At 46.4% G+C, this 27117-nt stretch overlaps 1 protein-coding gene across 2 annotated transcripts in view; it reads left to right on the top strand.

Annotated features, from left to right (window-relative positions):
• Window positions 1-27117, top strand: part of babo (TGF-beta receptor type-1 babo) — a 166129-nt gene that overhangs the window by 46396 nt on the left and 92616 nt on the right. For both annotated transcript variants that reach the window (XM_050194153.3, XM_050194154.3), the window contains exon 4: window positions 1032-1265. In XM_050194153.3, the coding sequence (XP_050050110.1) occupies window positions 1032-1265 (234 nt within the window). The remainder of the gene's footprint in view (window positions 1-1031; window positions 1266-27117) is intronic.

Raw genomic sequence — 27117 nt, 5'->3', positions numbered from 1 at the left:
ATGCAAGAGTGAAATACTACTCGTAAAAAAAAGCATTGGGGCTTAGAATGTGAAATTTCATGAAGTTTCACTGTGGTAAAGGGCATCTTGGCATGGCACCTCAGCACGGCATCTCTGAACGTTTTCAAGTACTACGTCAGGAGGTGTGAACAAAAAAAGTGAGGCAGGGAGGGTCAAGTATGCTTCATTTGAAACAAGAGAACAAGGGATGGAACAAGAGATTCTGATCATGTCGTCTGGAGTATTGGATACAGTACTTGCACCCGTTGGTGAGGTTATAGGAAGTAGGCGAGGCCTTTATTACTGCACGAGTTAACTTGAGATGACTGATAATGGAGGGGGGGAGGGCTGTAGCTCATGCTGAATTCAACAGTACAAAAAATTTTGCTGAGTTGCCTCCACTTTTGTCAATAAGTGTACAGGCTGTAGGACCCTAGAGCAATATCCAGTGTCCATAATTCTTGTGAAAAACAATTTTTATTGCACCAAACTTGAGTTTTTGAAACATCCTGAGTTGAGAGTTTGCTTGCTGGATTTACTAATTCAGGTGGCCTGTTGACATTGCCACACAATATTTGAAAACGAGTGCTTCATTCAGATATTGGGGTATAGAGCGGACTATTAAAGCAAAACTTGTATACTTCAGAGGGTCAAAATTGCTTGGAACGTTTGTATGTGATAATGTACTGTGCATATATATTCGTACATGTTATATGCATGACTGCGTGATGTTGAGAAGGCTAGCAATTCTGGTAATTGTACTTTGCTGCCAATTGTGTTTTAATGTTAGTCAATGCAGCATAAAGCAATGAATGGATGATTACAAAATCAGGAATAACTAATTTGCAGTGACATGAAAAAGGTGGTTAAAAGATAGCAGTACAAATATGTCCACTTGCAGTACCAAGCATCTTGCCATAAAAGATAAAACTCTAGCGTGAGTTGTCACTGTGCTTTGGCACTCATTCGCTACTGCATGTAGTATGCAGTGCTTTTGCTGGTGTGCCTAACAGTGCATGGGACTGTGGCAGGCGACACAGCGGTGGGCTCGTCGTGGCCAAGTACACATGAGCTGGCCTTTGCCATTGGAGGCCCCATATGCCTTGTGTGCGTGGTGCTCATGGTGGTGTACCAGCTGTGGCAGCAGCGGAGGCGCCATTTTCGCTATGAGATGGAGACAAGCTTGGAGAGTGAGCCCATCCTGCTTCCACCCGGGCAGACCATCAAGGATATGATTGAGATGACCACCTCTGGCTCGGGCTCAGGTCAGTGCCTCAGCTTGTGTTCCATCTGAGCAGATTATGGGCAATTTGATGGTTGGAGCAGGACGCAGTGAAATGGCTGCCCCAACTGTTAGAACCTGGTGAAGACTTTTTGGGTTCACTTATTGGTATGATTATACCTGATTGCATGCCAAATCACTCCTCCTTAACTCCTTCTTAACTTCGCAAAGAGATTGTTATACAGTGAGTGTGCTGTAGTATTAGAGAAAAAAGTTGTTCCCATATGCACTGCTGATCATTTCCAAGTACCGCTTATTTGCTTGTATAATCCTCATAAAAAACAGCAAAGTCGGGGTGTGGGTTAGATCTGAATTTTGTTGCTTTGAGGTGTGGCTTCACGGCAGTGTGAATTTTGTCTTGCAGAGTGGCGTCTCAGTAGTGCATGCCACGCTGGCATGAAGCTACTTCTCGAGGCTAAGCTCGCTAAACTATGTTTCGTTATCTCTTGGGGCACCCCACTCTCTTCCCATCTCCAGGTGTTGAAGCCGCGCTGCCACATCTCGAGGCAAAGTTCTCCCCCATCCGAAGTTTCACTATCTTGCTCTTCCCACCCCGCCATGTTGAAGCTCCTTTCTGGCCTCTTTCATGGTTGTCCATTTTTTTGGGTTGCAACTTAGTAATTTGTCTGTGTTGGCAAATAGTGCATGCGGTCAAAGTTTCATACAGTTACTAGGAGGAACTGTGGCGCTGCTGTCTACAGGAGCTGCAAGCAGTGCAGCTCAGCCAGCATGGGAGTGAGGGTTAGTATATCATCATCGTCAGCCAATTTTTATGTCCACTGTGGTCTACAATTACCCCTGTCTCGGGCTAGCTAATTCCAACTTGCGCCTGCAAATTTCCTCATTTGATCACCCCACCTAGTTCTCTGCCGTCTTCGACTGCACTTTCCTTCCCTTGGCACCAATTCTGTAATTGTAATGGTCCACCGGTTATCTAACCTACGCATTACATGGTCTGCCCAGCTCTGTTATTTTCTCTTAATGTCAACTAGAATATTGATGCGTATCTTTCTTGGCTGACTGCTTTTCACTGTCTAACAAATGTTATCACTCAGCGCAGGACGTGCCCGCATGTATCGGAAGTTTCTCGAATGTTATTGATGGATCTATCCACTGTCTGTTGTCACCGAACCTTGTGTAACATGATTATATGCGCAATGTAAATTGTGTAGTACTTCTTGGAAAACACGCGGGCACCAGCGTTTATTCTGTAACCTCCAATGATTCGTGTATAAAAGCCAATGCGCTTGCCCCACAGATCAGATTTTCTGACGATCGCCGACTGTGTTCGCCGCTATCGTTGTTCTTTGAGTATAGCCTGTTTTTGTGGGCACAAGTTAACCCAATAAAAGTTAGTTTCGCCTTTCACGGTTTTGCTGCTTTCTTCACCGTTACTACTACGTGACATCTGGTGGAGGTGCTTGTGCATTCATGTACCAGATGGCCCTGCAAAGCCACGATCCAAGCTTTTCCTGAAGACTGCACCAACTTGGCCCCGAACCATCGAGCAAGCCGTAGGCTACTAAACCTGCTCCCTGGGCACGGACTTCTACCTGAAAAGACCAAGAATATTGTGGGCAACTCAACAACCCCAATGGCAGCCCCAGCATCCCAATCGTGTTGCAGCAGCCCAGGGGACCACTGACCCTCCGCGGATCGTAATTTCAAAACCTGGAAAGCTGGCTCAAAACGTATGAAAGAGTTGCTACGTCCAACAACTGGAACGACAATGACTATCTGTGCCATATTTACTTCTGCTTGGAAGACTCTGCCAGGACGTGGTTTGAGAACTGCGAGTCCACTCTGACAACGTGGGACCTCTTCCGCGGCAGCTTCTTGAACACCTTCACGAGTGTTATCCTCAAAGAGAGGGCTGAGGTGATACTGGAATCCCGTGTGCAGCTCCCAAATGAGAGCATTGCAATCTACGCAGAAGAGATGGCCCACCTGTTCCGCCACGCCGACCTGGACATGTCTGAGGAAAAGAAAGTTTGCTTCCTGATGCGTGGTATGAAGCAAGAGCTTTTCGGCGGACTGCTCCGCTACCTGCCGAAGACCATAGCTGAGTTTCCAACAGAGGCATCGATGATTGAGAAAAGTTGGAAATGCACACCACGAAATAACTGCCAAGTGCTCACACCGCAGTATGCCATCTAAGAACTGGGCTCTGACGACCTCCAAGAGACCATCAGGGCCATTGTGCGTGATGAACTGTGGAAGATCTTGCCTTAGTCGGAACGTCAGGTGGCCTCGGTCACTGACATGGTCAAGGAGGAACTACAGCGATCACTTGGAGTTCCTCAGGTGCAGCCCAATCGCTCCAACCACAGCCAGAAGCTATGACATGCCGCCATGGTCCCCCTCCGCACCTTCTCCAGGGCCTCGCAGCGCTGCAGTTCTGCTGTCCACCGCTGCTGCTGCCAGCACACCCGACCGCCGACCAGCGCAGTGTTCCAAGGAAGACCGACGTTTGGTGCGCCTCAGACCACCGTCCACTCTGCTGTCACTGCAGAGAAGCGGGCCACATCTACCACCGGTGCCCATACTGCGAAATGGGACTACAATGGTTTGCCGTCAATGATCCGCACCCTCAGCAAGGTGAATGCCTTTGTGATATCGCCGACTACTTCGCCGCCACACAGTGGAGCCCTCGACAACTGTCCCATTCGCCGTCACCAGGCCACTACCTGTCGCTGCAGCACCGTCCATACACTGGCCCAGCACGGGGCCAGTCCGTCAGCCCATATCCCGAAAAGTAAAAAGAGCAACCGATGGAGGTGCAGTTGCTGTTCGTCGAACTGATCAAGATCCTCCGCCTCTGACAAAGACGTCAAATAGACTATCACGGCGACATATCAACGAGACACTGCCATGCCAACGAAGCCCTAGAAGCAAAGAATACACCAACAAAAGAAGACCTGATGACATGACCTTCCAGCCACAGGTCAACAAGACGCAGCCGTGATCCAACGCCTAGACCTATCTGCAACACAAGACAAAGCACCACTGACCCTGACGTGCTTCTCGACGGCCACACTGTCACTGCCACAGGAGCTGACTACTCCGTCATCCGTGAATTATTCGCTGCCAAGTTGAAGAAAGTCCAGACTGCATGGGACAATCCTCAAATTTGGACAGCTGGAGGACACGTCATAACGCGGACTGGAATCTGCTCGGCAAGAATGGCAATTCATGACTGGACTTGCCCTGAGACGTTCGTTGTCCTATAACAGTGTTCGCGAGACATAATTTTGGGCATGGACTTCCTGAACCAACATGGTGCAATCATCGACCTGAGGTCGAAGTCAATAATTCCGTCCAAAGACCAAGTGATACCAATGGAGAGGTCTTCCAGTCGAGCGTGCCTTGAGTGTACTTAAGGACCAAATCAGCATCACGCTTCGCTCCAGCATTGTTCTTTCCATCGGCAGTGAAACAGTCTACTGCTCGACCATGAAATTTGCGTCGCAAGAGGGATCGCTCGACTGCACGGAGGGAAAGCGAAAGTGATGCTGACAAATTTCAGCCAGGAGTTCAAGCACATCAACAAGGGCACGACAATCGCATACATCAAGGAAATTTGTAGAAACCAGCAATGTGTTTGTCCTCTCGGATCCTGCCGCATATACCCTGACGACCATAGTTCCCGAACCAGACTTCAACATAAATCCAAGTCTCTCCCTCAGTAAGCAGCAACAGCTCAGAAGTCTTGTCTGACAATACAAAGACTGTTTTTTGATGGTATCGAATATTCGACCAACACCAGTTGCAAAGCATCATATAATAACCGAAGAGTGCGTTCGACCACTCCGCCAGAGCCCTTGCCGAGTTTTGAAGCAGAATGTGAAGCTATAAGGCAACAAGTTGACGAAATGCCGAGCAACGACATCATCCAGCCATCGAAACACCTGTGGGCATCTCCCGTAGCCTTGGTGAAGAAAAAGGACGGAACCCTACGTTTCTGTGTCGATTATCGTCGACTGAACAAGATCACAAAGAAGGACGTATACCCCCTCCCACGCATAGACCATGCATTGTATCGGCTCTGCAACGCTAAATACTTCTCGTCGATGGATCTCAAGACTGGCTACTGGCAAATAGAAGTCGACGAGGGATTGTGAAAAGCCTGCCTTCATCACACCAGACAACCTCTACGAGTTCAGGGTCAGGCCATTCGGACTTTGCTCAGCGCCTGCAACGTTCCAGCGCGTCATGAACACGGTGTTAGCGGGATTGAAGTGGCAGACCTGTCTTGTTTACTTGGATGACGTCATTGTCTTCGCCAGAAATTTCGACGCTCACCGTAGACGGCTTGCGACAGTACTAGAGGCCATCATATCATCGGGGCTCACTCTGAAGCCGGAAAAGTCCTGCTTCGCTTATGATGAGCTTCTGTTCTTGGGCCATGTCTCCAGCAAATCTGGAATCCACTCCGACCCGCAGAAGACAGCTGCCATCGCAACGTTCCAGCAGCCCTTCGACAAGAAGGCAGTGCGTAGATTCCTTGGCATGTGTGCCTACTACAGGCGCTTTGTCAAGGACTTCTCATGCATCGCTGAGCTGCTAACACATCTAACCAAATGTGATGTCGAGTTCAAGTGGGAAACGCCACAAACTGACGCATTTCAAAAACTCAAAACGATGCATGCAGTCGCCACCGGTACTTGTGCACTTCGACGAGGACGCCGATATAGAAATCTACACTGATGCCAGTAGACTGGGCCTCGGTGCCGTCCTAGTCTAGAGGAAAGACGGACTTGAACGGGTGATAGCTTACGCTAGCTGGTCGCTGTCAAAAGCAGAAGGCAGTTATTCTACGACTGAAAAGAAATGCCTTGCCATCATTTGGGCTACAGCGAAATTCCGCCCTTACCTATATGGCAGGCTGTTCAAAGTCGTCAGCAACCCTCGTGCATTGTATTGGCTAGCGAATTTAAAGGACCCTTCAGGACGCCTGGCACGGCAGAGCTTCAGACTGCAAGAATATAACACCATTGTAATCTACAAGTTCGTACGAAAACACTCTGATGCCGACTGCCTGTCTCGCGCCACTGCGGACCAGTCGCCCCAAAAAGAGCAAGACGAGGACGCCTTTTTAAGTGCAATTAATGCAGACGACTTTGCCAAACAGCAGCTAGCGGACCTGGAGCTCAGAAGCCTTGCTGAGTACTTGCAAGGCAAGACCGACTTTGTCCTGAGGGTACTTAGGCATAGATTGTCTTTGTTTTTCTTACGAAATGACGTTGGAGCAAAGAACTTTTTGCCAGCTCACGCAAGCTACGTTCTTGTTGTGCCTGCAGCACTCCGGTCATAAGTCCTGCATGCCCTGCACGATGATAAAACAGCTGGGCACCTCGGATTTTCCTGTATACAAGAATACAAGTTCTATTGGCTGCACCTATAGAGTTTCTAAATAAATACCCTAGAGGGAAATGGGGCGCTAGTCTCTACGGGGGCTCTCCTGAGCGTTGCCTCAACCTACATGGGAATGATGGGAAGTACAGGCTTCGGATTGACTTCGATCTTTAGACTAGCGGGGTTTGCTTGCGGCGCAGTAAATGAAGCTATACTCATATGCACTAACTATACGCATAAAATCTAATTTTATTTCTGCAGTACCTTATATAATGCACAACACATTACGTAAGCTTTGTATGACTTTGAGATTGAAGGACGGTTTGCCACCAGGGCACACCAGGGTATGCATTCTTCTGCAATTCTGTTCCCGATTTAGCGCCAGAGAATAATTAATAATTTATTTTTATAACAGCAATAACAACCGTGCATGTACTCATATAAAAATACTCATCAAGTATTTACGGAAATAAAAATTTTGTATTGGGGAGAAAGTGTTGCGCCATTGAGAGAAATGCTACCAGTGTCGTCTGCTACGACGCCTGCTCGCTGCGAACGCGATATTTTTCTCGCAGACGACAGGCACTTGCAAACTCTCTCGCCCTTTCGAAAGGCTGCGTCGGCAGTCACGATTGCTAAACATCTTCAAGTACTTCTAAGCATGTCTGCTGCAGTGCAAGCTAGGATGCTTGTGGCCTCCTACGAGTATGCTTCATTATATTTTATATTGACGTACCGCTTCTGAAGCGGCTGCCAGCAGCTGTTATGGCGGGGCTTTGCACTTGCCAATTTTGCTACAGCAGACTACAGCCACAAAGCAGCAACCTTTCATACCACAGGTAAGTTTGTGTTTCAAAGTCCTAAAACACACATTTCAATGGGCACATAAACGAGCAATGCTTAATGAAGCCCTCAATAAAATTTGATTGTCAAGCCACTGGAAGTACAGCTGTCTGTGTCTTGTATCAGTAGTGCCTTCCTTTTGCTCTTCTGAAGTTTTATAAAGTATGTAACGCTACAGCACCAACCTAACACACTTAACAAACCAAGGTCAAGACGGTCAAAACACGTTCTTTCAACATTTACAATGCCATCGCTTTCTCATCAGAGCTTTGACACTACACCACGACACAAACATCGGCCCAGCCGCAGACCCAGCATGCTATCGCCACCTCGAGCAACAGAACAAAAGCAGAAAGCTTTGCATTGCACCGTCTCACTGTGGGTTATAGCAATTGCGCCAAAACTGCCAAAACCAAAACTGCCAAAAAATACCTGTAGACTAGTTTGCCAGTCAACAAAGTACCAATCTGTAGCCTGTACTTCCCGTCATTCCCATGGCAGTTGAACGATCGCAGCGCCAGATTTCACTAGTTATAGTAATATGAAACTCTATGGCTGCATCTGACCGCTGATGTTGCCCGTTGCGTCAAGACATGCCGAGACTGTCAGTGACGCAAGACACCACCGACAAGGCCGGTGAGATTACTACAGCCGATCGAGCCTCCTTACCGACCGTTTCAGCAGATTGGGATGGATTTGTTTGGGCCCTTCCCGATGTCAACATCTGCAAACCAATGGATTGTTGTGGCTACCGGCTACCTTACCCACTGCACCTAAGTGAAAGCTTTGCCTAAAGGCAGTGCAGTCGAAAGCGCTAAATCCTTCGTTGAGAACATCCTGCTGCAGCATGATGCCCCAGAAGTCCTTATCACCGATAGAGGAACGGCCTTCACTGCAGACCTCATGCAAACCATTTTGCTATACAGTAAAACTAGTTATAATGAAGTGGAAGGGGGGACTGTAATTACTTCGTTATAACCAATAGTTTTTTATAGCGACTATCCATTTCTATCCACAATTAGCAAGCAAGAGAGGATGTACAGTGCGCACGGAATGAAACGCGTCAATTTAGGGCTAACTAATACCCATACTTTCGTTTCCACCGGCCGCAGTTCGTGTCACATCGACGTAATTTCGGTGAGTATACTTAGAGCGGCGTCCGAGTCACCTTTGGTGACCAGATTCCTAGCGACATGACATGGTACTCTCGAGTTCTCTGCACATATGCAGGGTTCTACCAAATACTCGCTGTCGCATTTCATTCCGTGTGCACTGTACTTACCTCCAAATCTCACAGCAGCCCGCCACGCGAAAAAGAAAACGGCCGTCACGCGGGAAATAAAACAAGCGAAATAAAGACAGCAAGGAATTGCTACTTTATGACGCCAAACGGCTCATCACTGATCGATCAACGGTACACCAGCTGGCAGCTTACTTCGCAGAAAAAGAAGTCCTTGATAGATTTTTGCCACGTCTTCTTCAGGCGAATGATAGCTTTTTCATCTGCAGCCGCTGTTTCGAGTCTGTCCTCGCCCTCATTGTACTTGTACTCATTCACTTGTACTAATTAAATTAAAGAAATTATAAATTTATGGAATTGAAAGTTGATGGAAAACACTTCCCGGAGGTGGGGAAAGGTACCACGTCTACGCATTACGCGTGTGATGCTCTACCAATTGAGCTACTGCCGGCGCCATTTTCCCGTCCATTTTCCATGATATTTATGTGTTACTACTAGAACTAACCCTGGGAGTGTTAGCCAGCGCCACCACTCACAAACCTTGGCGGCGGATGTGGAACAACCTTTCTGCCACAGGCGTCACGAGTACGTGATCTTTTCGGTGAAGGCAACTGGTCAATAAACCCACACGTGCTACCTGAAGGCATCAACGTTGCCGGATTTGAGACGCACGTTATGTAATGAACGAGAAGAAAGGGGGTTAACCATGGGGCCCGATATTATTATTCATATCATAAGAAGCCAACAAGCAAGGACACCAAGGACAACATTAGGGAAATCACTTGTACCCACTAATTGAATTAAAAAAAATGATAACACTATGGAATTGAAAGTGGAAGAAAACAGTTTCAATATTTATTTACCTTTTGTGACGGTGACGTTGAAATTTACCTCCTCCAGTGAACAACTTCTGCAGGCTTGGAGTGATGCCTGTTGCCGGCAAAAGATGCCGAGAGCGAGTGTGGCTATACTAATCCAGCTACAACCAAATTAGGAAGGCCCACAAAGCTTCAAGAAGACCCTCCCTCACCAGATCAGGAATTGGCCTCCCTGGTGCAGTATTCGGCAACCCCCTCCCGAATGGCTAACTCAATTACCCAATGGCCCTCAGTCCCCAGCAGTTGCGGAGCACCTGACCAAGGCGGCGGTCAGACCTCAAACGCAGTAGAGGGTGCTAAGAATCTCTGCATCCGGACAGGCCGCCAATGGAAACTGACCCTTGCAACGTTCAACACTCGAATCCTCTCGAGTAAGGCCAGCTTAGCAGGACTCTTTGAGGAATTATCAGACATTGTTTGGGATATCATCGGCCTTAGTGAGATTAGAAGAACTGGTGAGGCTTATACATTGCTGAATAATGGACATGTACTCTGCTATAGAGGTCTTCTCGATAAGAAGCAATATGGGGTAGGATTCATAATCCATAAGGACATAGTGGGTAACATTGACGAATTGTACAGCATGAATAAGAGGGTAGCTGTAGTCGTAATCGTAGTCGTAAATGTAGTCGTAAGTTAATAAAAGGTATAGATTAAAGCTAGTACAAGCCTACACTCCAACATCCAGTCACGACGATGAGGAAGTAGATCAGTTTTATGAAGATGCTGAATTAGCGATAAGAAAAGTGCAAACTCAATATACAGTAGAAATGCGCGACTTCAATGCAAAAGTGGGGGAAAAGCAGGCTGGTGAACAAGCAATTGGCAACTACGGCGTTGATTCGGGTACGCTAGAGGAGAGATGCTAGTAGAATTTGCCGAAAGGAATAAGCTTTAAATAATGAACACCTTCTTCAGGAAACCTAGCAAGAGAAAGTGCACCTGGAAAAGCCCTAATGGTGAAACAAGAAATGAGATTGCCTTCATACTTTCCGCTGATTGCAACATATTGCAGGATCTAGAAGTGATGGTTAGGGTAAAATGCAGTGATCACAGGTTAGTGAGGCTCAAGATTCACCTCAATTTGAAGAGAGAAAGAGCTAAATTGGTCAAGAAGAAACAGGTCAACCTAAAGGCAGTAAGGGTAAAAGCAGATGAATTCAGGCTGGTACTTGCAAACAAATATGCAGCCTTAGAACAGAAAGATGATGATGACATAGAACTAATGAATAAAACCGTAACGAGGTTGGCTTCAGAGGCAGCAATTAAAGTGGGAGACAAGGCACCAAGGCAACCAGTAGGCAAGCTCTCCCAAGAAAACTGGGACCCAATGAAGAAACAACAAAAAATGAAAATTCCAACTCAAGAGATAGGATAGAATTCACGGAACTGTCACAACTGATCAACGCGAAAATAAGGGATATTCAAAACTATAACGTGAGAAAAAGTGGAGAAGCCGTCAAAAATGGACGCAGCCTCAAATCGGTGAGAAAGAAACTTGGCATAGGACAAACCGAGATGCATGTACTGAAAGATAAGCAGGATAATATCATCAGCCATCCCGAAGATATAGTAAAAGCAGCGGAAGAATTCTATACTGACCTGTACAATACCCAGAGGAGTCAGCATACCTCAGTTAGAAACAGTAATGAACTGTATATAGGAACTCCTCCTATAGCTAGCGATGAGGTCAGAAGGGCTTTGTAAGACACTAAACGAGGAAGAGCAGCAGGAGAAGATGGAATAACAGACGATTTAAACAAAGATGGAGGAGGCATAATGCTTGAAAAACTGGCGGCTCTTTATACGAATTGTCTATCGACTGCGAGGGCCCCAGAAAACTGGGAGAATGCAAACATTATACTAATCCACAAAAAGGGAGACGATAAAGAATTGAAAAACTATAGGCCCATTAGCTTACTCCCAGTATTATATAAAATATTTGTCAAAATAATCTCCAATAGAATAAGGGCAACACTGGACTTTAGTCAACCAAGGGAACAGGCTGGCTTCAGGAAGGGATGCTCTACAATGGATCACATCCATGTCATCAAGCAGGTCATCGAGAAATCCGCAGAGTACAATAAGCCTCTCTATATGGCTGTCATAGATTACGAAAAGGCATTTGATTCAGCAGAGATACCAGCAGTCATAGAGGCATTACGTAATCAAGGAGTACAGAACGCTTATGTAAATACCTTGGAAGATATCTACAGGGGTTCTACAGCTACGTTAATTCTACACAAGAAAAGCAGGAGGATAGCTATAAAGAAAGGGGTCAGACAGGGAGACACAATCTCTCCAATGCTATTCACTGCGTGCTTGGAAGAAGTATTCAAGCTATTAAACTGGGAACGTTTAGGAGTAAGAATCGACGGCAAATATCTCAGCAACCTTCGGTTTGCCGATGACATTGTTCTATTCAGCAACATTGCATACGAGTTACAGCAAATGATTGAGGACCTTAACAGAGAAAGTGTAAGAGTGGGGTTGAAGATTAATATGCAGAAGATGGACAATGATCAATAGCTGGGCAAAGGAACAAGAGTTCAGAATAGGCAGTCAGCCTCTAGATTCTGTGAAGGGGTACGTTTACCTAGGTTAATTAATCGCAGGGAACCCTGATCATGAGAAGGAAATTCATAGAAGAATAAAAATGGGTTGGATCGCATACGGGAGACATTGTCAGCTCCTGACTGGAAGCTTACCATTACCACTGAAAATGAAGGTGTACAATCAGTGCATTTTACCGGTGCTAACATATGGGGCAGATACTTGGAGACTGTCAAAGAAGCTTGAGACCAAGGACCGTGTAAAGAGCGATAGAATGAAGAATGCTAGGCATAACATTAAGAGACCGAAATAGAATGGTTTGGATCAGAGAGTAAACGCGTATATCTTATATTCTAATTGACATTAAGAGAAAAAAACAGCGCTGGGCAGGTCATGTATTGCACAGGTTAGATAACCGTTGGACCATTAGAGTTACAGAATGGGTACCAAGAGAAGGGAAGCGTAGTAGAAAACTGCAGAAGACTAGGTGGTGGGATGAAATTGGGAAATTTGTGGGTGCTAGTTGGAATCGGTTGGCGCAGGACAGGGGTAATTGGAGATCGCAGGAGAGGCCTTCGTCCTTCAGTGGACATAAAATAGGCTGATGATGATGATGATGACCAAGATGATATTTCCCAGGAGATTTGCCTTAACTTCATCCTTCTGGCTTTAAAATGGCTTCGTGACTTCACAAACTCATAATTCACTAACTCACAGGCGTAATCCGAGCATGCAACCAAATGCGACAGCTGCACGTTCTAATTTTCGCCGCGATTACAGACTATCATGTATGAAATACGTTTGTTTGTCACTTAATGCCATCAACGGCATGCTAACGCACTTATTTCCTGGTCTTTTTATGAAGAAAGCCTCGATTATCTCCCTTTCAGTACGGTTTCTTGCTTTCCTTAGAAAGGTCATTTTGTTGAGGAGTGACACACAACCACAGTGCTTGCAGTGGTCTGCCAAGTGGCTACTGGTGTTGCTGTTGACCGTCGACTGGCGCTCTCTTGCTCGATCGTTGAAGCATCATCCTGTTTGTCCAATATACACCTCTCCACACCTTAGGGCAATATTGTAAATGACATTGCTAACACAATCAATGTAGCATGAGCTGTGCTTCTTGGAGCATGTAGCCGGCAGCTTATTCGCCATCAAAGGGCAAATTTTGGCCAATTTGCATGGGGCGGAAAACACAATATGCTCATTGTATCTGGCTGCAACCTTTTTTATATTGTGGGACAGCTTATGTACGTGCGGAATTACATGCGTGTCTCCTTTTGCAAAGGGTGCGCACGAACACTGATTGAATTTCTCGCTTTCTTTGTTTTTCTGTATGGTGCGGCCCACTGGGCTTGCTTGCCCATATGGCAAGCTGGCCTTCCGTCATTGGTTCAGACGTAGTTCCTGCCGTCCTTGCTGGGATGGCACCTTTGGTGCGACACCCTAGAAGTGGAATGTGTCAAACCTATCTAAAACTTAAGTTGTGTGATTATTACCATATTTGTAAAAAATTATGCTCGTTTGTCCATGTATTAAACAATAAAACATGTATAGTGCTGCACACATAAAAAAAAGAATTTCATTATTTTATTTTTGCTTAAAAATTGATTTGCTTGTTTTTTACTCAAAATAAGTCGCCCTAAAATATTTAAATTTGGAATGAGTAAACGGGATCCTGTGGGGACACTTTTCCGAAAAATGAAGCCCTCAAAGTGTAAAGAAAGGCTGAGCAGCTGCACCTTTAGAGGCATGCTTAGAGGCCATGTTTCGAGAAGAGAACTACCTACCAGAGGCTGTGTAGTCCAGTAGGCATGTTGGTCATTATTGTAGCACATCATGTAAGGAGTGAAACAAAAGTTGCCCTTGTCAATTGTCGCCTGCGACTCTGTCATTGCGGATCCTTTGAGCCATGTGGACTACGGATCTAATGGCTGTGCTCATTCTCTCCTACTGCTGTTGTGCCCTGCCACTAGACTGCCTCTCTGCCTAGTGCAAAGACAGTGAGAATTTCTTCTAGAATAACTGCATGTCCTTGTCTCTTTAGTAAGCTTTGGCTGCTCAAGTCATCAACACTTTTGCATTCCCCCTTTCTCTTCCATAGAGTGTGCTTTTTACTGGGGGACAGTTGTTACCTGTCTAGTCTTTTATGCTTTTTATTCAGATAAAATTCTTACCTTGAAGTCCTGCACTACCATTGGAAGCAGTGACTAGTGTCAGCAGTTGCATACAATAAGCCATGCCCAAATAAATGGGAGAACATTTCGTCAAGTACCTATGAATTGGGCAGATAACTTTATTGCTGCCCCGACAACAGTCTTCGGAAAACTAAGCGATGCACCTCCCAGAGCTGATGCTGCATTGACGACTTGACTGCAAAACCCTCTGATCACTTTGCTGACCTAACAGAACTTGGTGGACATTTTAGTTGATGGTGTCAATGTCCCAGCACTCATTGACACTGGTGCACACGTATTCGTGACGATTGTTCCATTGCACTGACACCTGAATAAAGTTGTCACACCCGCTAGATCACGCACCCCCTGTGTCGTCGATGGTGGAGCACCTACCGTGCTTGGTATGTGCACCGTGCACCGTTTTGGAACAATGCCCTTCCAACATTATACTTGGCTTAGAGTTTTTATCGTCCCATTCAGCCCTCTTTGATTGTGCGTCTAGCATCATTCAGCTTGAATAGCTCCATGGTTGCTATAGTCAACCAGTCACACAACCACGGTTATGCTCTCCTGAAAGCATCCGCCTGTCCCCTTAAGCCACTACGTACTATCAGCGTCAAATGAAACTTGAACAGCTGAGTGCGTGGCCCAAGCATAAGTGAAGATATAGTGCGCGCCGTCCAGTCGTCACATCATTGACAGGTGTGTGCATCCGGTTTGGCCGCACTGCGTGATCCCCGTCTAGTGATATAATTTGGTTTCTGTTCTGGTCCTTACATTTGAAAGGGAGAAAATAAAAAATAAGAATGAAGCTAAAATATTGCAGTTTACGGCGAGTCTTGTTGCACAGATTGCCGAAACCACAAGTGCTGTCGGCGCGAACAGCGGTGCTCGCGGTGCAGTTTGCACCGTCATCGCAAGGTAGATTCGCATTGCCCGCGCTACCTTGTGCGGGCGATGCCAATGGTGTGATGACTGGACGGCGCGCACTATATCTTCACTTAAGCTTGGGCCACGCACTCTGCTGTTCAAGTTTCATTTGACGCTGATAGTACGTCACTCAACTGTCGTTCCCATCTGTTCCTGGCGGCGTCTGTGTACTATGTCCCGCCACTGACATACTGCTTGAAAGAAATTTGACCGTTCCCCCTACTGTGCTCACTGTTACCGGCAATCAGACTTCGCACCCTCTCCTTAATTTTAACTGTTCGACTCAGATTCTTCCCAGGGGCATGTCTTTGGGTGACATCTTGCCTGTGAACAATTGCGAGATATCGGCTCTTGATGCCGAAATTCCATCACCATCCACAGGAAACTTTGATTCACCAACTCTCACAGACGAACTTAACAAGTTGATTGCACCTCACCTTCCAGCACAAGCTACGGACCTCTGCAGAACCTTACCGCAACATTTTTTACCTTGACGGCTGCCCTTTAGCCCAGACATTGGTGATTACCATAGGTCGGCGCACTCACTCATGAGTGCACTCACTCACAGTCACTCGCACTCATTTCAAATGCGTAAGTGCGAGTGAGTGCCAGTGAGTGTGAGCGGAGGTGAGTGGGAGTGCGAGTGAGTGCCAGAATATGAGCGGAGGTGAGTGTGAGTGCCAGTGAGTGTGAGCAGAGGGGAGTGTGAGTGCCAGTGAGTGTGAGCAGAGGTGAGTGCGAGTGTGAGTGAGTGCCAGTGAGTGTGAGCAGAGATGAGTGCGAGTGTGAGTGAGTGTGGGCGGAGGTGAGTGTGAGTGCCAGTGAGTGTGAGCAGAGGTGAGTGGGAGTGAGTGTGAGCAGATGTGATTGGGAGTGTGAGTGAGTGTGAGCAGAGGTGATTGGGAGTGCAAGTGAGTGCCAGAGCGTGAGCGGAGGTGAGTGCGAGTGTGAGTGAATGTGGGCGGAGGTGAGTGCGAGTGAGTGTGAGCAGAGGTGAGTGTGAGCAGAGGTGATTGGGAGTGCGAGTGAGTGCCAGAGTGTGAGCGGAGGTGAGTGCGAGTGTGAGTGAATGTGGGCGGAGGTGAGTGCGAGTGAGTGCCAGTGAGTGTGAGCGGAGGTGAGTGCGAGTGAGTGCCAGTGAGTGTGAGCAGAGGTGAGTGCCAGAGTGTGAGTGGAGGTGAATGCGAGTGTGAGTGCCAGTGAGTGTGCGTGGAGGCGAGTGCGAGTGCCAGTGAGTGTGACCGGAGGCGAGTGCGACTGAGTGCCAGTGAGTGTGAGCAGAAGTAAGTGCGAGTGTGAGTGAGTGCCAGTCAGTGTGGGCGGAGGTGAGTGCGAGTGCAAGAGTGTGAGCGGAGGTGAGTGCGAGTGTGAGTGAGTGCCAGTGAGTATGGGCGGAGGTAAGTGCGAGTGAGTGCCAGTGAATGTGAGCGCAGGTGAGTGTGAGTGGAGGTGAGGGCGAGTGCCAGTGAGTGTGAGCAGAGGTGAGTGGGAGTGCGAGTGAGTGCCAGAGTGTGAGCGGAGGTGAATGCGAGTGTGAGTGCCAGTGAGTGTGCGTGGAGGCGAGTGCGAGTGCCAGTGAGTGTGACCGGAGGCGAGTGCGACTGAGTGCCAATGAGTGTGAGCAGAAGTGAGTGCGAGTGTGAGTGAGTGCCAGTCAGTGTGGGCGGAGGTGAGTGCGAGTGCAAGAGTGTGAGCGGAGGTGAGTGCGAGTGTGAGTGAGTGCTAGAGGATGAGTGGAGGTGAGTGCGAGTGTGAGTGAGTGCCAGTGAGTATGGGCGGAGGTAAGTGCGAGTGAGTGCCAGTGAATGTGAGCGCAGGTGAGTGTGAGTGGAGGTGAGGGCGAGTGCCAGTGAGTGTGAGCGGAGGTGAGTGCGAGTGAGTGCCAGTGAGTGGGAGTGGAGGTGAGGGCGAGTGCCAGTGAGTGTGAGCGGAGGTGAGTGCCAGTGAGTGTGAGTGCAGGTGAGTGTGAATGTGGGTGAGGGGAGGTGAGCGTGAAGCTGAGTTATTGAGTGCGGGTGAGTGTGAATGGCGGTATGAATGTAAGTGCTCCTTGTTAGTAGACGTGAGCACGAAGGTGAGTGAGTGAGCATGAGAAGACGGGAGTATTAACGTGGGTGAGTATATCACAGCTAGCACTACAATTGAAGACGTTTAAAGTTCTCTTGGAAAGTGGAACGCGAGAGCCTAAACATGCTACGTTTGCATCGGAAATCATGGGAGGCTATTGTTGGCGGCACCCTATCGAAGAGGAAGTGGACGCAGCATAGAAGGCACGTACATGTGCCGCGTCCGAACTTCTTCATATAAAACCCCGTTTAAGAGCGTGCGCACCATCGACCGACAGTGGCTGAATTTGGCAATAAAGAAAAAAAAGGATAGTGGCTGAATGGGTTAATGTGCTGGTCTCGCAACCTATAGTTCCTGGGGTGGAATCCCCGGCCCGCAATTTTATTTTCAGGTTATCATCTATTTATATATTGCCTTTATTAAAAACTTCGCTGATGGCCAACAGATGTCGACAATGCCGACACCGGATTTTCTGTGGCCCCGCGAGAAACAAAAATAAATAGCCATCTTCACCACTCAGGCAGAGGAGCACGCCACTGGAACTCGACCAAGTACTTTTCCGGTGATCGTAGGCATAGCAAAAGAGGGGGCTAGCTGGGGAGGGGGTTATATTGAAATTTTGCATATATGGTGTATGCATTACGCATGATTCAGCGAACTTCTCAGATAATAAATTCCAGGGTTTTACTGTCGAAAACTACGATATGATTAAGAGGCATGCCGCAGTGGCGTACTCCGGATTAACTTGGAACACCTGGCGTTCTGCCCCCATAGAGATGTCGTTGCCACGGCCGGGGATCGAACCCGTGTCCTCGAGCTCAGCAGTGCTACTTTTCAAATATAATGGTGCTTGGCAGAACCGCAAGAATAGTCTCAAACGATAGCACAATGACAAAATCCAATGGATTCTATTATGCTCAGTTCGACGTGCCTACTGGTGTGAATTCTAGGATTACAAGTATTCTGGGCTGTTCACCATGTTTCTGCTTTGGGAGAAAAGTGAAATAAAATGTGCAAAATGTTCCAATTAACTAGTTTTTTCAGGACTGAAAAAACTAAGCGTAGAGACATATCTCCTCATCCCAAATGCCTTGCGGGCTTCCTCTCGTCACTTGACACTCGCCCTCCCAGTTTCGGCGCTTGATCGGGAGGCGTAGAGCCGTTTCCATAGAGTTACGCGAGTTGAGACATTAAATAATAAGTTTTGCTGTTTGCGCATGTGTTTTATCATATTTTATATTGTGTAATACTTGAGAAACAATGAGACAGCGCTGTTAACCTGCCTGAAGCAAGTGATTTTAGTGCATTTCGGCAGAATATTTGTGTTTATTCGTTTTTTTTTTTCGTTTGTCGCGTTGTGTTGGCTGTCTGCTGCTATTCGGAAGTGATTTGAAGCCAGGACACTTTCTCCAGCCTTGCGAAACTTGCACGTACCACATTGCTGTAGTTTATACAGTTTTTTCCTTGTTCTCGGCATTTATTGTGCGAATGGCTCTTCCACTGAATCCTCGTTGTTAGGCAGGCCAACGGTGGGGAAATATTTCCGTTCCTGCAGCGAAAAGAGTGCGGATTGAATGCGCTCAAGCAGGTGAACTGAAGTCGCATAGCGTTTATTTATTTTTTAGGAATACTGCCGGTCTCACAAGAGATCGTTGCAGGAAGGGCATATATATAAATACAAAAAAAGCACAATCAAGTAAATTATACAGTTGAAAACACTAGTAGAATTAATATATGAAATTATAAGTAGCAGTATGCTTGGTATGAGTAAAGAAATAGAAATCACGAAAGATACAATGACAGCATACGCGATGATGCAATCAGATTATTCAACCAAAATCCCTATACAGGTTTTTAAAAAAATGGTTTACAGAAACTGTTCAGCATGGACATTAATTTCCACCATAGCTAATGTTACGCTTCGCTTGTGCGGCAACTGTTAGTGCGAGCGCAAAGCACAGAGACATTCAAAATCAGGCATGGGAAGACCTTCGCAGATGGTGCAAAGGGTCCGGAAGTATAAGGCTCTTCGGCTTTAGGGAGGCGCCGACGAGTCGCTGAGACACAGCCATTGGAAGTCATGCGAGCCATGCGTGTGCGTTTGTGTGTGTACCAGTGGCGCCTACTCTTCCTTTGGACGCTCGCCCCCTTCTCCACGTCTGCCGACGCAACAAGTTGGCACCGGATGCTTGCAGGTGCGCGCATAAGACGGTTATGCCCATTTATGGTCCGATCTTGCGTCTGCGTTCCTGATTAGACCAAACCGTGCTAGCGTGACCTAGAATACTGGGACGGTGAAACTTTTCCGGAGAACTGGCGCACTCGCGGGCTTTCTCCGTTGTGGAAGCTGCTCCAAAGTGGTGGGCGTCTGCTATGCACTTGATATTTGGTCGCTATTAGCCAACATTTCGATAATTAAGCTCCTATAATATACTACGTAACTGCAAGATAATACTGCAGTGACTCGCCACACAGAGAACGCGTTTGTGTGCTGTGAATACGGGGATTTTGTATATTTCCTTCTATGCTTGCAAGTTTGTCAACACAATGGTCCGCACTTACGGGGCTGTTTCTGGCGCACATTGAGCGTGCACTTCATTGTGAGCAGAGGTATTTAGTTAATTTTTGTTTGGCATGATGAACATAAACATGCTGCAAAAAAGAATAAGCACGAGATGACGCACATAACCAGGAGAACAAAGCAGATATAAACGGCTTGCTCATGCTAACGCTTTGCGCCTTTCATTTACTTTCTTTTAATTCGTGCGATGGATTTGCTTTACAAGACCGCCTCCCGCGCCTTGCTGTTTTATCCTTAACCTGAAAGTAAATTTAGCAATTTATTCTGTTTGGTCGCTGGTTCGTACATAGCAAGTATACTTGCTGATCAATTAATATGCAGTTGTAATTACATTATGAAAAAAGACAACTTATAAGGACGTGAACTTTTCAAGTTTTACTGCCATTGAAGGCAATAGTAGTAGTGGCATTTAAATTTAATAGAAATATTTGCAGTGCATCAAGGGTGGTAATTTAATGCAAACACACATAACATTGTCCTGCGCAATGAATGCTTGCTGGTTTACGCAACAATCCTATGTTGGGCAATAAATTACTCTTATGCAACTGGCGGGTCATTTTCATATGATAACATGAGACATGTTACATGTTGATGATTTATGAGAAGACTCACGGATTATATAACAAGGCTGTTGTAATAGTTAAACTGTCGCATAATAAATGCGTAAACAGCTGGGCCAGTAATAGTTATATATCCATGTCAATCTAGAAAAAAAAATTGTTTTGTGTATAAATGGAAAATTTCCTAAAAGGAGGAGGGGCCGAAGAAATGCAGATGATGCAGCTGTAAGACTCAATGCTTCTGGCGGGTCAACCGGATGTCTCCGCGTCATATCACCTCCAGACCTCGCTCCTTTCTCTCTTCTCATTGACCTATCATACGTAAGGTAAAACCCTTGCACCTTTTTAGTCACATGGCATAATCTTAGTAATGTCGTCTCTGCATTACATCATCACTTCCAGTCTCCTAGCCTTTCTCGCTTCTCATATTGAGCTATAATACAGCGTAATGTCGTCACCACATTGCATCACCGCTTCCAATGTTTCTTTACTTTCTTCTCTTCGCTCATTCCGCAGTTACGCGCCTTCCCTCTGCATTGCTACGCATTGCATCATTGCATCAATTCAGAGCCAATGATGATTTCAAGATGATGCAGGTGGTTTAAAGCCAGAAAATGTGGCTTGATCGAAAGGCTGATAGAAGAAAGCAACCAGTCCGGTGTTCCAGACTGGTTTGTGTGTTCCGGTGCAGAACCGGGTCACGCTGAACGTGTGTCTCAAAAAAGTGATGAAAGGCTCATTTTTTACATTTGCAGCTATGTGACTAGGAAGTGTGTTCTGAAAACAAAGTGTGAACGCTGTTGCAATATTCTACTAACCAAGAAAGGATATGTTAGCCAGTTGAGCGCAGCTGATTACGCATGTCTAGCTGCGAGAAAAGAGAGATTTGCTGTATCCGCCTGGCCATCTCTTTAGAATTGTCAGAGATTTTGAGAACCTTTTCACAAGGTGTTTCAGTACTCTGGAGCTTTATCACGAAAGCATAATGCATGGACATTATTGAACTCATCAGGAAAAAGCGGGAAGTTGCGGTTGGGTGCCCCATTCGCGGCACTCACTTGCCGCTGAAATTATTGCTTTCTATGCAACTACTGGTCTCCATTTTTTTGCAAGCTCTTTGAAACGCGCAAATATTAACCACCGTGAATCTTCAACATATCTGAAGTTAAGCTGCTGTACGTAAGACCGGATTATTTGAATCTGTTTTAAACATTCTCATCTATTGTACTTTTTATGGTGTAGCAATCCCAGCACCTCTGATGAATATTTTTTATTTATGTACAGTGATCCCTGTAGAAAGACACAAAGCAGATGCATGACTGACCCCTGCATACTCCGAAACCTGCACTCTATACCTGTTTATAATGAATATTTGTTGTCTCATGTTATATTTTTGTCAGGCATGGAACATAGGAGATCTCTATATTTGTTGATTATATTTATTATTTATATAGAGCAGGTTTGTATTCTGAACAATTTTCAAAAAGTATTTGAGATAACACTTTTACGTTTGTACATTGCTTGCCATATTTTTGATTCGGCAGTTATTTAATTTATACAGAAAAAATTTTTGTATCTATGCTCTAAATTTTTTTTTTATCTGGATATCTGTAGTCTCTTTCTAGGGGGCACTTTTTGTGTAAAACCTTGTGGAATAAAGTTTACCCGGCATTACTTTTATTTCTAATGTCTGCATTTAATTCAAGCTTCGTCTAAGCGCTTTGAAGTTCATTGCTGCAAGCTATCTCTGAAGCGAAATGAGGTAACATCATTACGGCGCTATGGCCGTCTCTACTCTTGATCTCGTATCCCTTAAGCTGTCTTTCAGTGCTGTTTGGATAATGAAATACTAGTCGAGGCTAACATATTATCGAACGAATACATTTGGATATGGCTGTAAACCACTGGCAACCATGACTGGAAAGCTCGTAGTGGTGAGCAAAGCTGTAATTGCACCCGTGTACTGCAGTTGACTGCGTGAGCAATTTAGTCTTTTTTGTTACTCTTAATTATTGCATGCATCACCCTTTTGCCCAATTACCCATACTGATAACTTTCTTTTCGTTCTCTCCTTGTGCGAGCGCCTTAATTTTGTGTGTTTCTATGCCCGTACAGCTCCCGTATTACTGTTTCCGAACTCTAGCACCAGAACTAGGCCGTGCTGATAGGGTTAGACACATGACTTTTCCATTATCTTGCTGCCCCAGCACTAAGACAACGGTTAAAGACGGGTAAGTTCCATGGCGTACCGCACCATTGAAGTTAAATAGCCTCCAAGTGTCTTGCGTCGAAACTGAATGGAAGAAAACTACAGTGAGTAGCAGATGCCCCTGGCTTTCCACTCGCTTCCCGAGTGCAGAAAGCCCAAGGGTCCGGCACAATAGCGGTGCGGCACGGCAGTTCCCCGCAAAAGCACCACGCGGGAGCCAGCGCTTAGGACACTCTCTCAGTATTCCAGGCATGGAGGATTCTAGGTCACTCTAACCGTGCTTGCGTTCGAGACTGCCGTGTGAATCTGCGCATGGCTCCCATTGGTCGAGTTAATGCAGCCCTTTCCTTCTTCCATGATGCAGCCGCTCTTTTCGACGCTAGCGCCAAGGCACCCTTCAGTTATGGCCCTTTCAGGCGGGTGATACTTTAGGATAGTGGTGACGCACATGGTAGTTTACGTTGTCATGGCAACAGGAATAGCAGCCGCGCGGCACCTCCTCTCCAAAGCAGCTTTTTTAAAATTATTATAGCGATTTGTCTGGCTCGCTACCCCCCCCACCCCCCCCCCCACCCCAGGGGCCATGTCGCATGTGCAGTTTTTTTTTGTTGTTCCTTTTGCCTGTGCCCGCGGCGCATTCTTTATGCATGCACGCTGCGTCGCGCAATAGCTTTTTTTTTCTCGTCCAAATACACACCGAATAGACGGCACACCCCGTGCGAGTACACAAATAAAGCCAATGCGTCCTTCAAAGCATAAAGACGCATCGGAATTTTTTGTTCCAGACTTCAGTGCTGTGAAGACAGAACCCTGTAAGGAATATAAAGAAAGAGCGCGTTGCTCTGTAGATAAGAACTTTGCTTCTAACTTTTGTAGTTGCTGGCGTACACTACGGTGCTCATTTGCTCAGTGTTCGCTCCCCCGTAGCAGTGTATTAAAACGGTTCGTTTCACGTCGTCTACGTGCCATTCTCTCCTCCATGATCAACGAGGGGCAAGCTCCGATTGAACGCTGTTGAAGTTGGCGGCCGCTCGAAGTCGTGAAGTTATTTAAATATAAAACGTTAGTAATGGAAGGACTAAGTTCATTCCGTTCCCTAATTGTTTTAAGGAAATATGAATATTTAAAGCAATGTGAGGTAAAGGTGTATTCATTAGGTGTTCTAGATTGCTTGTGGCGTGTTGACCTAGGACGATTCCAAGAACTTGGTACGGATGCGTTAATGGTTTTGTCCCCATGAATAAACTGAAACAAAAGCTTTAGTCGTGCTAATTTTGCCCTACTTTGCAGTGTATTTTAATAAACTGGCTCTTTTAATAATTCATTCAATGAATCCGTTGACTTGTATTTATTATAAATTAACCTTATTGCCTTCCTCTGCACCCCCTCTTATGAGTTCTTTTGTGTAGGTAGATCAAACAATACAGGCGTACTCCAGCACTGGTCGAACAAGCATTTTGTAGGCCAGCACATTTGTATCTGCAGGCGCAAGACGAAGGCATCTTCTCAGAAATATGTGTCGCTTTGGCGCTCTGCATATACATTGATTTCCACTAGGTTGTGTGGTTAACATGAGTTTCCCATTGGAGAGCGTGTGTTAAAGGGACACCTAAATATTTGCCCTGAAATACACAAGTGAGAAGTGTGTCATTAATGATGTAAGTAAAATCAGATATCTATTTCTTTCTACTTACTGTTAGCATTACTTAGCTTTGGGCATTTAGAGTCATCTGCCGCTCCTGACACCAAGAAAAAGTAGAATTTTGTATATGGTGATCATCATTGCAATTAATTTCGCAGTACGAAAAACAACCGTCAGGGAATAGATGTATGTTACCATGTAATCGGGAAGACAAGTCGCTTATGTTTATTAAAAATAAAACTGGGCCCAAAACACTGCCTTCGCCCACTTCAGATGCAATAGGTGCTAAATTGGAAGCTTCTGTCTGAATATACACGAATTGTGAGCAGCAGAGGGCAGCACACTCACTCACATTCACCTGCACTCGTATAAAAAGGCGTGAGTGCCAGTGAGTGTGAGCGGAGGTGAGTGCGAGTGAGTGCCAGTGATTGTGAGTGGAGGTGAGTGCCAGTATGAGTGAGTTCCAGTGAGTCTGAGTGGAGGTGAGCGTGAATGTGAGTGACTGCGGGGCCTGGAAAATTATGGTGAGTGAGTATTCTCCCACACTGCCGACCTATGGTGGTTACCCATTGTATTTACACCGGAGACGCCAATCCGATATGCCGCTGGCCATACCATGTTTTACACGCTGAACGACAAGTGATACAACTAGAAGTTGATAAGATGTTGACTAGAGGTGTTATCGAGCCATCATGCAGTCCGTAGGCGTTCCTTGTTGCCCTTGTCAAGAAGGACAGCAGTTGGTGCTTTTGTGTAGATTACAGTCACCTTAACAAAATCTCACAGAAGGATGTCTACCCCTTGCCGTGTATTGATGACACCTTGGACTGCTTGCACGGGGCCAAGTACTTTTCATCGATAGACCTCACGTCGGGCTATTGGCAAATCTCAGTAGATGACATGGACCATGTTAAAACTGCCTTCGTAACACCTGACGTCCTCTACCAATTCAAGGTTATGCCGTTTGGCCTTTGTAATGCCCCGGCAACCTTCGAAACAATGGTGGACTCCTTACTTCGCGGCTGTACATGTAAATGGTCCACATGTCTGTGTTATCTAGACGATGTCATAATGTTTTCACTAACTTTCACGAGTCATCTAACGCTTCTATCGGCTATTCTTTCTGTTTTCCGATGCACTGGCTTGCAATTGAACTTATCCAAGTGCCATTTTGGACGACGTCAAATTACTGTTCTTAGCCATCTCGTCAGTGCCGCTGGCACTCAACCCGACGCTGACAAGATTCATGCTGTCCAGAACTTTCCTGTTCCATCTTCTGCCACAGAAGTAAGAAGCTTTGTTGGGCTCTGCTTGTATTACCGTCATTTTATCAAGGATTTCACTAAAACCGCTCGCCCACTCACCGATTTACTTAAGAAGGACGTTGCTTTCACATGTGGCCTTGCTCAAACCAAAGTCTTCTCCACCCTCGTACGCTTGCTCGCAGCTCCCCCATTGCTGGCTCATTATGATCCATCTGCCGCTACTGAACTTCACACAGATGCCAGTGGCCATTGAATTGGTGCTGTACTTGATCAATGGCAGCGTAACACAGAGCGCGTAACTGCATACGCCAGCCATCTCCTGTCACCTGCTGAGAGGAATTTTTCAATTACCGAATGGGAGTGCCTGGCATTAGGTAGTTTGGACAGTTGCTAAATTCCACCCCTATTTGTATGGCTGCACATTTTCCGGGGTTACTGATCACCATGCCTTGTGCTGGGCCTCCTCGCTTAAAGACCCCACTGGGCGATTGGGTGTATGGGTGCTACTGCTCCAAGAATATTCATTTGCTTTTTTATACAAGTCGGGCCATTTGCACAAGGACGCCAACTGCCTCTCCCGTCATCCTGTCGACCGCCCTGAATATGATGCGCATTACACCGACTCTTGCGTCCTGGCCGTTTCTGATCTGCACAACATCCACACTGAACAATGGCGTGCTGACTGCTTACTTGCTCTCATCGATCGTCTCAATTCTAGACATTCGGAGCCTATGCTGCGCATGTTCGTGCTCCGCGACGACATTCTCTACCGTTGCAGCTTATGTCCTAAAACACCACAATATTTAAGTTATACCACGCCATCTCTCCACGGCATCCAAAGGCCGATAGGTAGCCAATAGGGGCACGTATCGGTGACGTGTGCTCACGCAGTTAGACGACGCCGGGAGGGAGAAGCACAGTTTGCATGGGAAAGAAGCTCTGGCATGCTAGCCATGTCCACCATTTTGCCACTAGGGTGTCGGTTGCCGGAGATCGAGCTTGACAAATGGCCATCACAACTCGTGAGCTAGGGGATGAGGCATGGGAAGGCACCTCGATCCCCGCAAGTTTTCAAATATTTGTGAATCTGAAAGAGACATTTACCACGAGATTCGCAGTAGATCGCTCATAACTGTTTTGAAAAAACCGCGAGAAAAAACATACTAACCGGAAAGCGTACCATTCGAATTAACTAAAAAAAAAAAAAAAAAAAAAAATTGGCAGACTCGTCTGTTGACATCTACGTAATGTGAAGCGTCGCGCGGATCGTTGCGGCACGAGACGCCGACGCGCGTCGAACTGCGGGTGCTTCGGCGGCACGCGTTTTGTTGTTTTCCTATTGCGTGGTGTTTTAAGAGGGCGAAGGGAAACCGAAACGAAATCGAGCTGGTGGGCGACGCCGGATGCTGCCGAAGCGAAACGTACGATGCTCGCATCGCGCCGCCTGCAGCAGGGAAAGGCGGCGCGTTTGGATTATCGCCTCCTAAAAGCGTGCAGTACGCTACTGATGGCACAACGCACTACGCACCACGCGC

Source organism: Dermacentor andersoni, chromosome 1 (assembly GCF_023375885.2).
Source record: "Dermacentor andersoni chromosome 1, qqDerAnde1_hic_scaffold, whole genome shotgun sequence".
NCBI lineage: Eukaryota > Metazoa > Arthropoda > Arachnida > Ixodida > Ixodidae > Dermacentor > Dermacentor andersoni.
The sequence above is the reverse complement of the archived record's forward strand: the minus strand, read 5'-3'. Positions and strand labels throughout refer to the sequence as shown.